This window comes from Physella acuta, unplaced genomic scaffold (genome assembly GCF_028476545.2).
Source record: "Physella acuta isolate Inbredline_101_S28 unplaced genomic scaffold, ASM2847654v3 ptg001860l, whole genome shotgun sequence".
NCBI lineage: Eukaryota > Metazoa > Mollusca > Gastropoda > Physidae > Physella > Physella acuta.
Window position 1 is genome coordinate 51,344 of NW_026733366.1, and position 18,593 is coordinate 69,936.

The following is an 18,593-nucleotide window of genomic DNA, read 5'->3' on the forward strand; positions in this document are numbered from 1 at the left end:
ATAAGTACTAACTCAAAATGTCTTAATGTGCGAATTCTTTTTTTTATATTTTTGAGTACATGTTCAGTTCTGGGTGTACGATTTGTGGATGCGCTCTGCATTCATTCCATCACTACCTAAATTTTACGCTTATTAATGTGTTGCTTTCTGCTGTATTGAGCCTTGCCTAACTCGTTAGTAGCCCGTCTTGAAGAGAAAACGCCAAGATCAAACAACAGCTTCCTTGCAGATAATTCTTGTGTGGACCGAAGTAAGGAAGCGAAACCAGAAAGAAAAGTAGGCTGAAATCGAAGTTAACATTCCTAAAGGCGCATAACACTTTAACACGTAATAATAAATAGATTTATTTCTTTATGTGATTTTTTTAGCTTTTTTGTAATTATGAATTTTAGAAATTAAAATAGTATTTCGTCGTTAACATTTCTAAAACATTTAGTATTTTAGTGCTTCTAAAGTAAGCTATCATCCTATACAACTCAAATGTTACACTGTAAATATTTTTTTTTTAATTTTGGGGGGAAAGCATCAACACTCAAAGGCATACAAAAGATAGAAAACAATGGAAATTAATTAAATTAATCAATTTTTATTTTTGTTCAGAATGTAAAGAATGGATATTTATATTACATAAATTAAATATGTACAGCCGATCTAAAACAAGCTAAATCAACAATCATGTAGCAAAACGCTTGTGGATTTTGTATGTCAGGTATCTTAGCAAGTGGGCAGATACTATGTCAGATATCAGGTAGGTCACCTTGTCAGGTATCACAAGGGGTAAACACCTTGTCAGATATCACATAAGTAAGCACCTTGTTAGGTATCATAGCAAGTGGGCAGATACTATGTCAGATATCAGGTAGGTAGACACCTTGTCAGGTATCACATAAGTAGACACCTTGTCAGGTATCACAAGATTAGACACCTTGTCAGGTACCATAGGGGTAAACACCTTGATAGATATCACATAAGTAAACACCTTGTTAGATATCAAATAAGTAGACACCTTGTCAGGTACCACATAAGTAGACATCTTGTCAGGTATCACAAAGGTAGACACCTTGTCAGATATCAAATAAGTAGACACCTTGTCAGGTACCACATAAGTAGACATCTTGTCAGGTATCACAAGGGTAGACACCTTGTCAGATATCACATAAGTAGACACCTTGTCAGGTACCACATAAGTAGACATCTTGTCAGGTATCACAAGGGTAGACACCTTGTCAGATATCACATAAGTAGACACCTTGTCAGATATCACATAAGTAGACATCTTGTCAGGTATCACAAGGGTAGACACCTTGTCAGATATCACATAAGTAGACACCTTGTCAGGTACCACATAAGTAGACATCTTGTCAGGTATCACAAGGGTAGACACCTTGTCAGATATCACATAAGTAGACACCTTGTCAGATATCACATAAGTAGACATCTTGTCAGGTATCACAAGGGTAGACACCTTGTCAGCTATCACATAAGTAGACACCTTGTCAGGTACCACATAAGTAGACATCTTGTCAGGTATCACAAGGGTAGACACCTTGTCAGGTATCACAGGGGTAAACACCTTGTGAGGTACAGTTGTATACCAGAACCCATAACATCTGAACAATAATGCCATACACATTCCACACTCCACCTCACCTAACTTTTGACGTCTAACAGCTCTTGCTTAACTTTACTTTCGCGAAATTCATACGCTACCTCGCTGTATATGCAATAACAAATTAAACACGGAATGGTATCTTAAGTCTTAAATACAAAGTCAACATTTTTTTTCTCAGAATTCCATTACGTGCCAGATAAATGTTTCAAATCGTTCTGTAACACAAGGCGAACACTTGGCGTTACAGCGAGACAACTCCTCGCAGGTGAACTTTACAAAAAGCTGTTAGTCTCCCCTTGTTCTGTGACCTCGATTATTGCCCCTAGCTGTTCTAGTTGTTCTAGTGGTACGAACGTTGAATCGTCCCTAGCCTGGCTGATGTTGAATTGTGCTGTCAGAGAAAAAAAAAACAAGCTATTAATATATTCAAACAACCAACGTTTACAAATTTTAAATATAAAGGAAAATATTAGCTGTAACCGTAAAAAAAAGTTGGTCGTTAAAGTGTAGGCTCTTTGGTTAGACTTAGTAGAATGGGAAATGACCAGTTAGAATCAAGGATGCGTCAGGCCAGTTGACGATGAATGGCACTTATTTTCTGAAGAGCTTGGAGAAGGCTCGGACACCTATAAAGGGGAGAAATTTCTAGTAGAGGGTTATTTTATAGGTGGCAGTTTTGTTTTTATTAAAAGGACAGGTACAACCCAATTTATTATGAAAAACATTTTGTTTTTAAATAATTAACTAAATGAACCTTTTGTGAACATTTTTTGCTAATTTTTTTTTTAAATGTACATTAGGCACTGCTTAATTTAATTATTTAAATAACCATTATTATGCAAAAATTATCTAGTTAAAAATGCTTCATTTTGATTAATTAACTTTTTAAAAAATAATTATCCAATTTAAAAAAAGATGCAGTACTACAATCAAGTTATTCCTGTTTTCAAGATTTTAACAGTAACATTTTCAATTTAAAACCGCGATGTGTTTAGTGAATCAATTAACTTCTTATGAGATAATACACTTCAATCAGTGACATGTTTTCGTATTTGCGTTTTGTCGAGATCACTTCTTTTGATACCTCGTGGAGTCTCTCTCCAAAATTTACAAAAATATATGTTTAGGATGTAAGCCTACCATTATTCGAGTGTTGCAAAATTGAAGATATTGAATTTAATGTAACATCCGACCCTAATTCATAAAATGTTTAGTATTCTTTAAAATCAATCAAAAATGAAAAAAAAATTCGCACATCATGATGATACTAATGTAATTGCCAATTTTCAGATGCAATATATGTTAATACTTTTTTTCATAGTCGGGCACATAAATATGTTACTAACTACAGTGTAAATAGTGTCGATAAAAAAATATGAGAGTGAGTTGTGATTGATTGGTAAAATTACAATTTAAAGGTATCGATTTTAAATATAGATTTTTTCAAATTAGTTATGGAGCCATTATAATTTTGTAGGAAAGGATAAAAATTGTTTCATTACAACTAATATTTAATCTCCAAATTCAGATTATATTTTTGCTATTTCAGAATAGTAAAAACATTTTTAAAAATTGCAATAGCCAACTAAAAATGTTAGAAATTTTTTTGACGACTAAGTTTTTTCAGTTACAGCGTACGAATATTTATAGGTTTTCTTTTTTATGCACTTCAGTGATAGCTTTTAATAAACTTTAGTGTTAACGCTAATTAAGCATTTATTCTTAAATCAATTTTTCAAAAAATGACATAGGCTTATCAAATATTGGCAATTTCTAAAAAAGTGAAGTAGGCCTGAAGGTTTTCCTTTATTTAGTCTTGATATGACTTTTACCATTTCAAATTACTTTGTGTTAAAATTTTTATTTAAAAAATGTACAAGCATATTATTATATGTCATATAGAGTTTTTAAAATTACGAAACTATCCTTCATCACAAATTTAATTGTGCATAATTAATAACAGATTAACAGTATTTAAATATAAGAGATAGTTTCCAGCAACATATTCACTAAATTATGCTATCCTAGTTAAGCATCAAGTTCGATTTATTTCTTATCTATTTGTTAATTAATTTTGAAATACATCGAAATGTATCTGTGTACTAACTTGAGATGGTGGCGTTCGACGACCTCTTACGCGATGATAAGCTTTTGATCGTCCGCAAGTCTTTGAACCGTGACCATCGACGTGTGAAGGTTTGTATTACCTGGAATGATTTTAATATCTAGAACATGGAAGTAGAAATAAAGTGTGAAATATACCACAAGTTTTGACGTTGTGAGTTTCTATTTTAACTAGATCTAGATCAGTTTAAATGTGGTGTCAGACGGGTGCGATGATATTGATAGTGCGTCATTCCGTTGAGTGTTTGTCATCAGATGCAGTTATAGCAAGTCATTCCGTTGAGTGTTTGTAAACAGATGCGGTTCTAGCAAGTCATTCCGTTGAGTATTCGTCAACGGGTGCGGTACTAGCAAGTTGAGTGTTTGTAAACAGACGCGGTTCTAGCAAGTCATTCCGTTGAGTGTTCGCCAACAGATGCGGTTCTAGCAAGTCATTCCGTAGAGTTTTATAAATAAGGTCAGTTGTGAACTAATGTTAGCAAAAACAATTTACAGCCTCGATCTGAGTATAAGGAATACGTCTAACAATTAGCATTGTCTTGCACACGTTGTTAATTTTTTGTGTTTAAAAAACTAAAGGAAAAAATAATTTGATTTTAAATCGCTGTCAAGCCCCTGACGTTTTTAAAACAAGCTTGACGCATGTAGATGTTATAATGTCGATGTTAAATGGAGTAAAGTCTGGGTGTTATAAAAAGCGGATAAATTGTTGATTTTTACAAAAACATGATAAATGTCATTCTAGAATGACGTAATGTTGAGATCTATACCGAAGGTGTAACAAATCTCTAGGTTTTAAAGGTCTTGTCCTGCCACACACTCAAACGTTTGATCAGCCTGCTTATTTTTTTGTCAGGGTAAACAACTCTAAAACATCCACTCGGGTAATTACCTTTCCACTTGCTACAGAATAGATGGCACAGATTATAGCCTGTAGAGATGCAACATCAAAATACTTTATTAGGGCATACGTATATATGTATATATATATATATATGTATATATATATATATATATATATATATATATATATATATATATATATATATATATATATATATATATATATATATATATATATTATAAAGCTTAAATGGTTTCTCTGTCTCTGTATATATGTGACAACTGACAGAAGACAGAAGACAGACCCTTGACAATAGAGGAATATAGTAAAAAAATCTCTACTTGATCGCCATAGTGTAATTCACCTAAAGTGTTTAAATCTAAATGAATCATTAAAAAAATAATGTGGACGGTTTTGTAAACCAAGTTTCATTTTCCAAAGCATTTTAATTAACGTGAAATAACCAAAGTCAAAGAATATGTAACTTAAAAATTTAACTTAGTACTAAACAGATAGTGTTAGTTACCTCACAAGTTACAGACAGTTACAAATACTATGGACGTTTCGACCCAAGGTCTTCGTCAGCACACAACAGTGTGGTTACAGATTAGACAGAAAAGACAAACAGTAACACAATTTTGGACTTAGCTCGACAGTAAAAACACGTCTTGTTCTAAATGCCACGATATCCAAACGAAAAGACACATGAAATATTGCGTTTATATCTGTAGTTGTTTTTCACGCGTCATAAAAGCAGTGTTCATAATATAGCCCCGGGCGCCAAATCTCACCCTTCCGGGGCGCCGGCGAAGCTACCTGATATAATACTTCTATTTGAAATTGTATCAACCTTGCTGTAAAGATAGGCTACTCAAGCTATCGTGTTCACAGACATACAGACATACACGCATATATACATACACACACAGAAATACAGACAGAATCTGTTTTTTTTTCTAACTCAGGGAGGGGTTAAGCGAAATCTCGATTTCGATTTTTGCAAGATTACAATACTTCCTCTATACTTCCTATACGAGAAACTAACAAGTTTAGCTTAATATAAAATATTCATCTCCGCTCATAACAGTCATAGCATGCAAGCATACAGATCGGCTGTTATATATTTCAATTATAAACACAGACTTGACAAATTGAGATAACACTATCTCACACATATAACCTGTACATGTGGAGCTACAATATCATGGCATACAAACATACGAATCGACTTGACAAAGAGAGATAACATTATTTCACACATCTAACCTGAACATGTGGGGCTGCAATGTTATAAATTTTGTAAACACGATTAAACGTTGTAGTAGGATCATTGTTGATCGGATAAGCAAACACAAGATGTATTGGGCCAAGCAAAAACATCAGAATCGTCAGCGACTTGGACACCTGCCTGATAAAATATCCAGATATTTTATAAGAACATTTGATATGAAATAATGTTATATTTGTGTTTAATATTGATATCAGTTTTATGTAAAATAAAGAAAACCATACGAGTATTCATGACAGTAGAGAGATAGTTGCTGCAATGTACGTGGGCAGTTACAAAGGGATTGATTTGGGTATGGGTATAGTTATGGGCATGGGTATGGGTTGGTGAGGGTCAATGGTACGGATACGGGTATGAGATATGATATGGGTTATGGTGTGGGCAATAGTATGGGTATTGGTATTGGTAATGGTAATGGTATGGATAATGGTATGGGTAATGGTATGGGTAATGGTATGGGTAATGGTATGGGAATGGTTAAGGGTACGTTTTTGCTTATGGCTAGACTAGTTATAGTAACCGACATGCGAATTTAGAGTCCAAAAGATAAATAAACAAACAAGTGCCTAGTATAACAAAAACGTTTTAAATTACAATCTACTGGGAAGTAATTAAAATAATATATGGGGGGATAATCTTTTAATAATAAGAGTAAAACCGTACCATATTTTTTTTGCTTCTGTGTTGTTGTTTGAAGACAATTTCATAAAAATGATCCTGATTAAGTTTATAACAATAATTAGACTGATCTGAAAGTAATTAAACAATAATGACCGTAATTTAGAAAAATGTAACTCAAATAACAATCCCTGAGTAATGAGTGCTGTAAATGGGGCACTCATTGAAAGAAAACGTTTGTCAACATGGGAAAAATTCTTATAGAATATCGTAATTGTAAACGACAGAGGAATGAACTAACCAAAATACTTTAACAAACTTAATTTCAAATTTTACCGACTCTCAGTTAATTTTTGCGATGATTTTACTTTTGCTTAAATTTAAAGAAGCTGTTAGTTAATTGTAAAGTTAAATTCATTATAGTTTGCTCAAAAAAATTAAATTACATTATTTAGCTGTTTACTTATGAATTAACTTAAACTTTGTTTGCATAATTCCAAGTTATTCAGCAACAACTTACCATCAAACTAATTATCGTGGTAACCGTTATAACGTAATCACATCCGTTGCTCGGGTGAGTTTTAGAATCAATATGCACACACACCGACCAAGAGATAATTATCAAAATTGGAAAACCTGTAAAACATTGGACACGATTCTCTCACACGATTCTCAATAGATGCAGGTAATATAACTATTATCAAAATCAAGCACCTGTTGGTCTGTATTCAGTAAATGCATTCAAATGTATAACGTGGATAGTGTGGTCAGAGCCATTATCGGCCGGAATCTTTTTTTTAAACGATAAAACATGTTGTATGAGACTTGGTGGAACACTGGGCAGGTGAAGTAGAGTTGGGTAGGTGTAAAGTTCACCTGTGACGTCAGCATATGAAGAGATAGTGTGGTCAGAGCCATGCTGAGCCGAAATCTGTGCTTTCAAAGACAAAAAAAAACATGTCTGAGATGGGAGGACACTGGGTAAGTGAAGTAGAGTTGACCTGTTTTTGTGACCTAAGGATATGAAGAGATTGTGTTGTCAGACCCATGCTCAGCCGAAATCGGTGTTTTTAAAAGACAAAAACGTCTGAGGTGTGACGATTTTAGCTCAATCGGACTAAGGGAAGCGGGTTAAATTTAGCTTCCAAGATTTGTGGAGATACACACACACACACACACACACACACAGTCACGCACACACACACACACACACAAATATATAGTGAGCAAAAAAAAACCGTTTAAAACATAGGTTTATAAAAGAATTTGTTCAACTCTTTTACCCCAGCCAATGAAGTAGAAAAGTAAAAATGGCGGCTTGCTGTCCTGGAAGGGCCGTAAGACAAGAATGAAATGCAGGTAGAGTCCTTCAACCAACATCCACATGAAGGTGGCCAACCATATATAGTTAAAGATGTAGCGGACTATTTTGTAGAACACATTCTAAAATATGAAGTATATTTAAATACATGTTATGATATAGTTGCTTTATTCGATACAATTATTTATCTTAAAACTCTTAAAAACACAATTTTGCTCCTTTAATTGTTCGACCTGATCCTTGCTTTATTGATTCCGCAGTTTACAAAACTGTATATATATATATATATATATATATATATATATATATATATATATATATATATATATATATATATATATATATATATATATATATATATATATATATATATATATATATATATATATATATATATATATATATATATATATATATATATATATATATATATATATATATATATATATATATACATATATATGTATATATATATATATATATATATATATATATATATATATATATATATATATATATGTGTGTGTGTGTGCGTGTGTATGTTTGTGTATGTATAGATATGTATAGATATTTAGATATTGATATATATGGGAGAGGAAAATATATATTGATAATTTCAGATTCTACACTGTCTTCCTTTACCCAGAAAAAAGAAGTATAAATAAGAATTACCTGAAATTCAAGGCCTGCCTTTAATGCTGATACAACGGTTACCTCGGTGGTAAATCTTAGAAAAAAGCTAGCGAGGAGGTTGATGTGTATAGTGTTACGGTAGCTCCTCAGTTGTCTGTTAAAAAATGAATATCAAGTGTATCTTGATTAGTAATAAAATGGCTTCATTGTTTTTGAACAATTGCTTATCATTTAGTGTAATGCCTAGTAGGGTTATTGTTATCTATGGGGGCCTAGAGAAAAAAGTATTTGAAACTCTACATTTTTATAATCTTATAAAATTTACAAGCATGATATTTTTAGTTAGAAATGGCTAGAGAAATGAAAATCATGATTAATAATAACTTATCAGTCAACCATCGAATCATTTGGAGTAAGCAAACTTATTTTAGATGAAAATGCTAAAACATTGAAATCAATGCTTTTTTTTTTAAAAAAAACATGAAAATCAACAAACATGTTATGATTCTAAATACAAATACTGTAAATTAAAACCTCATTGCTAACTGGCATATTTACTACGATATGGATTGTGTGAAAAAAATATTGATAGCTACTGTTTTTGGTGGCATTATGACCCAGATGAGTAGACTATTTTTAAACAAAACTAAGCCTTCTAGAATGATTTTCTTTGTTTTAAAAACGTCGCTGTTAATAGCAAGAACATTCTAAGTTGAAGTTAACTGATTATCTTCGTAAGAGAAAAGTAACACTTTCGTAAAGACAGTGGCGTCGCTAGGTCGGGTATCACCCACTGCGGTACCCCATGGTGTGTCGTCCCCCCCCCCCCCCCCCCAAAAAAAAGAAATTAAGTGTTATATATGAAGGTCTACATAGGCCTATATAATATATATATATATATATATATATATATATATATATATATATATATATATATATATATATATATATATATATATATATATATATATACATGTATATATATATATATATATATATATATATATATATATATATATATATATATATATATATATATATATATATATATATATATATATATATATATATATATATATATATATATATATTTATATATTTATATATTTATATATATAAATTAATGTACAAAAAGCTTCATTTTAATCGTGAATCATTAGATTTTGGTATCACCACCTCCAAAATTTGATTGAAAATACTCAATAAACCTTTTACCTTTTTTCTTCTGTAAGTTTTGCAGTTGTTGTCACCTCCTTCCCTTCCCCCTCCCCCCCCCCCCCCCCCACCCTCCCCCGGTGATAGTTTTAAAATGTGCATAGTTAATAGTAAAAAAATGTATCTATAGTCAGTTATTTATAGTGGATTATCTGTAATTAATCGTTAATCGAACTGGTAAAAAGCATTTTTCTTTTATATAATTTGCCATTTTTCGCCATGGTGTCACCCCCCTTAAAGGTGTCACGCGGTGCGGTCAGCAGCTCCCGCCCCCGCCTCACGACGCCTCTGCGTAAACGTAATTTCGTGCGCGAATTCTTGTTTAATTCTAAATTCTGTAAATATAGAATCATAGTTTGTAAGCGCTTCATTGAGTGTCGTTATTCCAATTTTTTTTCGCTATTTACAGATTTCTCCGTAACATAATTTATATTTCCTTAGAACAGAATCTGATATAGTCAAAATACTAAATAATTTGTTGTAAATAAACCGGGAGTGATCTCCCCTAAACTTTCTCGAATATTCTAATATAACACTAAATTCACATGCGTTTTTTTGAGAAATCGGAAATAGCTTGAATTACTACTTCCGGTCGACGGAAATTACTCAAAATTTAATAGAAGGCAGGGAATGAGAACTTTTACTAACATGGGAAATTTCATTTATCTATCTATAGGCTTTTGAAAAATTCAAAGTAGAAAAAGTTCCACTTCCGGTTATCGGAAATCGCTAAAAAGTTGATAAGGATCTACGATTTTGATATAATACTTATATATGAAATTTCATCAACCTAGCTGTAACGGTACTCAAGTTATCGTGTTTATATATATATATATATACACACACACACACACACACACACACACACAGAGACATACGGACAAGATTGCAAGACTATGTTTTTCCGACTCAGGGAGCCCTAAAACGTCAAGATTTGCAAAAATCTCGAATTTTTTTTTGCACGATTACAAGACTTTCTCTATACTTCGTATAAACGAGAAAGTAAAAATGTATTGGGTGTCATAAAACAGAACAGCAACAAACTAACACTTAGTAATGCAAAAGGTTATAACAGTCATACATTACTCACTTGCAGCAGATCAGTATGGCCAAAGCGGAAGTCAGAATGACTAAATTGATAGAGCCTCCATACAAGTAACAGTAAATCATTACCTGCAAAACAAACTGATTACTCGGCAGCCCATAATAAAATTGTCAACAAATTATCAATACAAGATAATCAATATAAATGTTGTTGCTAGCTAATATTTTAAATAATTGGTAAAAGCCTGTGGTTATATTAATTACATAATTAACATCACTTAATCGCTTTATCGGGTCCCTATGTAGGCCTACGCTGTCATGCAATATATTTTCAGCATATTTTTAGTGTGTGTTGATACTGCGGTAAATTATATCAGTGTATTATCATTATCTTTTAACTAATTGTGCGTAAAGTTGATGTATTGGTATGTATTACTAATTGAAGCGTAGAAAAATTAATTAAAATATTGTAATGTGATTTTATCAGTTGGTATTATTCAGACAACGGTATCACCCTGACAAGAGACATACACCCCTACAAACAAACACTCTGACATCCCTACAAACATACACTCTGACACCTTCAAAAAATATTCACTAGTAACTGCTAGCATAACTTTATAACAGTACTAGCCGTCCCGGTCAGGTCCTGCACTGGCCTCTGTGAAAAACCGATCTGTAAAGGACCATGACTTGTGCGTTTATTAAGCTGCCTATACCCGGCATTGCCCGGGTTTAGGAGATCTATATTGCTTTTCGAATTAACCCTAAAAACAACTACCAAAACCTAAACCCTAAACGCAAACACCAACGCAAACACAAACGCAAAGACAAACAAAAAAGCAAACACAAACACTAAAACAAACGAAAACAGAAACACAAACGCAAACAAAAGACAAACACAAACCCAACGAAAACGCAAATACAAAGAAAACACAAACACAAACCCAACTAAAAACACAACGCAATTACAAACAAAACCACAATGAAAATACGAACAGAAACAAAAAAAGCAAACACAAACGCAAACATAAACATAAATACAAACGCAAACACAAACACCCTGCCGGGGTGCCTGCGGAACCGCCTGATTTAACAACTTAATAAACAACTATAATACCCCAATTAATCCATTAGTCTTTTGCACTCACTTAAACAAACGTAGGCGCCATAGTGCTCACGGGAAGTCCAGGGGCGCCACATGACGCCCTGGATTTGATTTAGTGAAGAACTTTACTAACCCTTTTTATCCATAATCTATCTATAGTCTATCGCGTTGTATAAAACGAACGTATGCGCCATAGCGCTCACATGATAGCCGAGGGTGCCAAATCGAACCATGCCGGGGCTCCAGCGGACGCGCCTTTTTCAACTGAGTGAACGACTATAATACTCCCCGCATGTCCGCAAACCGAAAGATAGAAGTAAACATAGAGGACAATGCTAATTGTATAATTACTTTTTTGATAATTATTTTTTTACAACACTAATACAGACTAATAAAAAGTATTTTTCCCCCGATGTAATGGTTTTTTTTTAAGAAAAGTTATATATTTTTGTGATTTATCAAGTTACGTAAGCTGCAACAAAGGAACAAAGTGAAGTAATTTGTACAATTTTTTAATTTTTCTGAAGGACGATACATTTTCTCTGACTATGTTTATTCCAAATGACGTTAATTAAAAGGACACGTTTGGAAAATGAATCTTTTTTTTAGAAACTCATCGATATTAATTTTTGTATCATTAATTTTGATAATAAATGCTTTAAGAATATTGCAGCATGACGATCAAGTCGAGTTTTTTTACTACATGCCTCTACTGTCAAAGATCCGTCTGCCCGCCACATACATACATACATACATATAGAGCTACAGAATCCGTTTAAGCTTTATATATTAGATGTAAACATCGGATCACGGTAATAAAATGAACTGTATAGAAATTTTAAAATGTTAAATCTAGTTTATTTTTATAGGTACAATGTGTTAAAAATCACAACACGCTTTGCATGAAATTTTGTAAGCACTGCTTTCTATGAATATCAAAGTTGGAACGAAGAGTGATAATATTCTACAGTTTTAAATATTTTAAGTTTTTAAATTTTATTTCATATTCGATTATTTTTGATTGACCAAAAAAATTGGCCTAATGATTATTTTTTTTCACACTCGCACAGAAACGCTGGTTAAATTTTTAACCATATCATCACATCGTGGTATCCTGGTAGAATTATGTTAGTTTTGGAAAAGTTCTGGGCCCAGAAATTTCCATTATTATTGTGAAAGTGGTATACCTGTCTGTCTTATTTCTAGTTTTTGGTGGGTGTTTTTTGGCACATTTTCAAATGTAACTTTGTTAAATGTTAATTTTTAGCGCAATTTCCATTCTGGAGAATTGCGTTTATTAACCCGTCATTTCTGGATGGATGGATGGATGGATGGATGAATGTGTGTCCGCAGCTTTAAGTCGTATCTCCTCCTCAACGAAGCAATATCGATGACTAGTTCCAAAAGCAATTATGTTAAGCAAGTTACGAGGATGAACATAGGCCATAAAAATTCCGGGTTTCTTTCATGGATTTCCCAGAAAAGCCAAAAAATCTCGAAAAAAAGCAGTTTTTAGCCCATATCTCGGCAACCAGACCACTTAGCGACTTGAAACATGTACCAATCGATTCCTGTCATAATTTAGAACAATATTGCCGAAGAAAGTTTTCAAAAATATTCTCTCGTTTGGTCACAAATTTTAAAATTACATAAACACCTACAAACATTGTTCTTCTAGCTTGAACGCACCCCAACATTATACGTCAGAGCTATTTTTAGATAACATAAGGAAATTGCGCACAAATGTCACTAGACTTTTTTAATTAACTTGTTTTTATAAAAATTAGAAATTTTAAGTTTAATTCTACGGTTATGTACACTAAGTAACCAATTTAAATATTTTTGGGAAGAATTGAAAGAGTATTGGAAGATTAAAAATAAATGAAAATAATATTTACCGTTAAAAACGAATCCCCGCCAGCTAAAAACAAAACAAAAGTATCGTATTAAACAACAAAAGCAAGGTAGCAATTCGTTATCAATTTTAAGTATTTAAGCAACATCTGTAATAATAGTAATAAAACATATGTGAATGTAACGACATGCAATGGGGTCGCTAGGTCAGGTGTCAACGGGTGCGGCACCTAGTGGTTTCACCCGCCTCGCAACGCCTATAATGACATTTTAACAAAGGAGCAAAACAAGCGTAGATCCCATGTTGAAATGATGATCAATTTTATATTCACAATATAGGCCTTATGTCACATTAACATAATATAACAAATGTTATATTCTTAACAAAAGCCACATGACATATTTCTATTTAATCTCCATATCACATTATTGATACATTGTCATATTTCAAACAGATATCACACGACATTTTCCCGTAACCTAGATTCCATATATATATATATATATATATATATATATATATATATATATATATATATATATATATATATATATATATATATATATATATATATATATATATAAAATTTAAATATTGAAATTATTTTCAACATCACTGTCAGTCAATTTTTTTTATAAGTATAGATCCTTTTTTCTCAGTGTCAATGTCATGATGTTACTAATTTGATAATTTCGATGTAAAATATGATGATGTACTCACTTGCATTATAAGCCGTAGAGTTGTCTACAGTTGTGTTTAAGTCTGTTCTGTTTAGCTCAGCGCTTTCATTCATTGTAGAACAGCTCTATCTATAGACAAACGTTGACGCAGTTATCAATGCATTTCAATAATTGATACTTCTATAGTATAGTATAGCAAAGTTTAATATAGTATAATATGTACAAAAGGGATGAATAACATACTAGATGTAACCATGTTGGTGGGAGCAGGGAATGGATAGTTGGTTGGTTTGATAAAATAGTGGAAGTAGTAGATGGACAGCAAGAAGGGATTATGAATGGACAGACCGATGGATGGATAAATATACGAATAGGCGAACGGTCTTCCGCACAACGAAGGCTATGTGAAATCATGCTTCAAATTATATATAACTTGATTGGCTAAATAAGCTCAAATTAAACACGGATCCGCTACAAATTAAAAGAAATGTATAGTCATTTTACCATGGAAAACATTTCAGTGATATAATGCAATATGCGCGTCCAATATGCGTGTTGCAATACCGTATGGGCGTCGCCTCACGTGTTGGGCGCTCTATAAACTAAAGTAGGCACCACAGGAAAACCACAGAGCCACCCCATCCCCTCTACTAACGACTATATATATATATATATATATATATATATATATATATATATATATATATATATATATATATATATATATATATATATATATATATATATATATATATATATATATATGTATTTATGTATATGGTCTACTCAAGCTCAAGTTATCGACATTTTGTTGTCACGCCGGATGATGTACCCTGGAGCCTAGCAATGTATATACTTTCAAAAGATATTAACCGAACCGGAAAAAATCGCAATCTCATTCGATCCTGAGTCCACCCAACTCTGATGTATACCTAACTCACGTTAGGGAAAGTAAAGGCGGCTGGGCATAGTGCTAATAACACTATCTCTTCATATGCTGAGGTCACAGAAAAAAAGTGAACTCTACTTCCCTTGCCCTATAGACCGTCAGGTTTGAAAAGGGAACTTTACTTTTTACATTCAAACTAAATATATTTCGTTTTGTGTTCCCCCCCCCCACCCCAGAATATCGTCACCAGGTGCGGTCTATACTCCCTTCCCCTCTCCCCCACCTCATGACGCTGCTTTATTAGACAAGCCTTACCAATTGTTACCATTTTTAACTACAACATGAACACTAACATGTTAGCCTACACGAGATGTAAATATACACACAAACATAAAAACCGAATGAAAACAATAAATAAAAAGACGCTAAAAGAAACTCAGCATTAACATCTGCCCACTACTCTGATCGTAAATATGAATCTACGCACACAGTCTTTATTTGAAACAATGCAACAATACCACACAATTTACCTGGGCACAAAAACCGATTGTGTTGCGCCAGACTATGAATTTTAATTAGAGATCCGAATACATTAGTGTCTCACCAATAAATATTAATTAGCCCATTGCTTTTTTTTTTGTTTCCGTGATTTACAGGTAGAGGTGTGGGCTGCGCAGGTATATTACGTAACCCGGATATGTCGCTCCTGAAGGTAGAAGAATTTAACGCTTTTTATTTTTGATGCCAGCGTATTGGCTAGTATCAACCTTGAAAATATACCTTATCTTAAAGTGGAAAAACGGGTTTTCGAAAACGATACCAATCAATATATATTCTAATTTTTAAGTTAAGTCTATAATTTTCTCAAGGTAAATTGATATAAGGACTAGAATATCTATTCCAGTCAATCCTTAAAATTTAGATTTGTAATTCCTTTTTATAAAATTGATACTTGATACATTCTCCTCCTTACTGGTTTTGCAGGGTTTACCTTTATACTGCTTCAGCTGGCACCCACACCCCATACCTCTCTGTTGAACTTTACTGCAGCAATATTTAAATGGCTCTTTCTTAATGAAGGAACAAAAGTTTTTATAACGCTAAAAAGCCACATTCTTCCAATTACTTAAAACCAGCCCCACTTATAAAGTTTTTTGTTTTCCTTTCTGCTTGGAAACTTGCCTAGGGTTAGCTGTACTTCCGGTCAAATTTTATAAAACTTTCGTTTTTGTATTGTCGTTTTTTTTTTTAATTAACAAAATGAACTTTATTGCTGGCATCTTTTCTTCTGTTCAATTGTAGGTGAATGTAATTAAAATCATAGCAAATTATCTCAAGGCTTCTGATTTCAGATTGTATTTCTCGACGCATTCTATAAATGTGTAATTAAATTTTGCAGATTTCATCCAGATTATACCAATTATTTCAAGAGAAGTAAATACCAGTTTATTCCACATCGGGCTTTAATTTAAGTTAATTAAAATAGACAGGACTCTGGGTGAAGAATCTTCTGGAAGTGTAAACAAACACGGGGCAAGTTGTCTCGAGAAGTTTTGTGCTCACACGCGTCTTGTATACGTCATTCAGTCCATTACTGTGCCAGGCAGTCGATGTTTTGATACGTCATTCAGTCAATTACGGGGCCAGGCAGTCAATGTTTTGATACGTCCTTCAGTCAATTACTGTGCCAGGCAGTTGATGTTTTGATACGTCATTCAGTCAATTACTGAGCAAGCCAGTCGATGTTTTGATACGTCATTCAGTCAATTACTGTGCCAGGCAGTCAATGTTTTGATACGTCCTTCAGTCAATTAATGGGTCAGGCAGTTGATGTTTTGATACGTCATTCAGTCAATTACTGAGCAAGCCAGTCGATGTTTTGATACGTCATTCAGTCAACTACTGGGCCAGGCAGTCGATGTTTTGATACGTCATTCAGTCAATTACTGGGTCAGGCAGCCGATGTTTTGATACGTCATTCAGTCACTTACTGGGCCAGGCAGTCGAGGTTTTGATACGTCATTCAGTCAATTACTGGGTCAGGCAGTCGATGTTTTGATACGTCATTCAGTCAATTACTGGTCAGGTAGTTGATGTTTTGATACGTCAGTCAGTCAATTACTGGGCCTGGCAGTCGATGTTTTGATACGTCAGTCAGTCAATAGCTGTGTCAACGATGTTTTGATACGTCATTCAGTAAAATACTGGGCCCGGCCGTCGAGGTTGGTAAAGTCATTCGTATTGACCCTAACCCACATAGGTCTAATCCACACCAGACCCTGATCTTGATTGTGGCCCTTATCCTTCTCCTAACAGTGACCCTAATTAACATCAGACCCATACCCATTTCAGATCATAAACCACACAAGAGCATATTCGATATTATGAATCAAGACTAATACAAAAAACACTAACCAAACCTGGAGATTCTAACCTGAAAAATAGACCTTACCAATCCTAACCCACTTGGTAAACACTAATCTAGTTCAGAGATAATCAATCTACTTAAATGCCACCTTTTATTAATATTAACTGTTCCGCTGTGTGATTGTACTACTTTATAGTTAGCTGTACGTTAGATTTCGTTTCATGAAAACCTCAAATTTCGGTTCCTAAAACTCACATTTTGCTTCCTAAAACTCACATTTCGCTTCCTAAAACTCCATTTCGCTTCCTAAAACTCACATTTCGCTTCCTAAAACTCACATTTCGCTTCCTAAAACTCACATTTCGCTTCCTAAAACTCCATTTCGCTTCCTAAAACTCACTTTTCGCTTCCTAAAACTCACATTTTGCTTCCTAAAACACACAGTTCGCTTCCTAAAACTCACATTTCGCTTCCTAAAACTGACATTTCGCTTCCTAAAACACACAGTTCGCTTCCTAAAAATCACATTTCGCTTCCTAAAACTCACATTTCGCTTCCTAAAACTCATAGTTCGCTTCCTAAAACTCACATTTCGCTTCCTAAAACTCACATTTCGCTTCCTAAAACTCACATTTCGCTTCTTAAAACTCACATTTCGACTCCTAAAACTCACATTTCGCTTCCTCACCACTCACAACCTGAGCACAGTACAAAAATAAATGCATGTCGGATTAATTATCAATCTAAATAGGCTTCTGGGCAAAGTCGAAGAAAGTGTAATCTTATAAAGGTCATCGGAGACCCGGAGCCCCGTTATTGATCATTGGTGGTTTAACGAGTTGAACTAAGGTGTTAAATGGTGTGGGGGTGAGAGAAAGTGTCAGAGAATTCAAATAACATGTACTGTGTTAACAGTCAGCTGCTCCGTGTGTGTGTGTGGGGGGGGGGGGGGGGGGGGGTTTCTGACCAGGATCTTTCGAGACCATTGTATCTA

The 18,593-nt window shown here is 33.6% G+C and overlaps 2 protein-coding genes across 2 annotated transcripts; both read right to left on the reverse strand.

The window, feature by feature from the left end:
* Positions 1-823: 823 nt before the first annotated feature.
* LOC131930855 (uncharacterized) lies at positions 824-1,633 on the reverse strand. Its single transcript, XM_059287520.1, has one exon. The coding sequence runs from the start codon at positions 1,631-1,633 to the stop codon at positions 824-826; it is 810 nt and encodes a 269-aa protein (XP_059143503.1).
* On the reverse strand, positions 1,588-13,722 carry LOC131930852 (corticotropin-releasing factor receptor 1-like). The gene is made up of 10 exons (XM_059287518.1): positions 13,706-13,722; positions 10,746-10,828; positions 8,480-8,594; positions 7,770-7,929; positions 7,007-7,122; positions 6,532-6,617; positions 5,847-5,988; positions 4,629-4,667; positions 3,720-3,819; positions 1,588-2,003 (listed from the first exon to the last, which is right to left on the reverse strand). Exons 2-10 carry the CDS (start codon positions 10,823-10,825, stop codon positions 1,885-1,887), a joined length of 957 nt encoding a protein of 318 aa, XP_059143501.1. The 5' UTR covers positions 10,826-10,828; positions 13,706-13,722; the 3' UTR covers positions 1,588-1,884.
* Between the last annotated feature and the right edge of the window lie 4,871 nt (positions 13,723-18,593).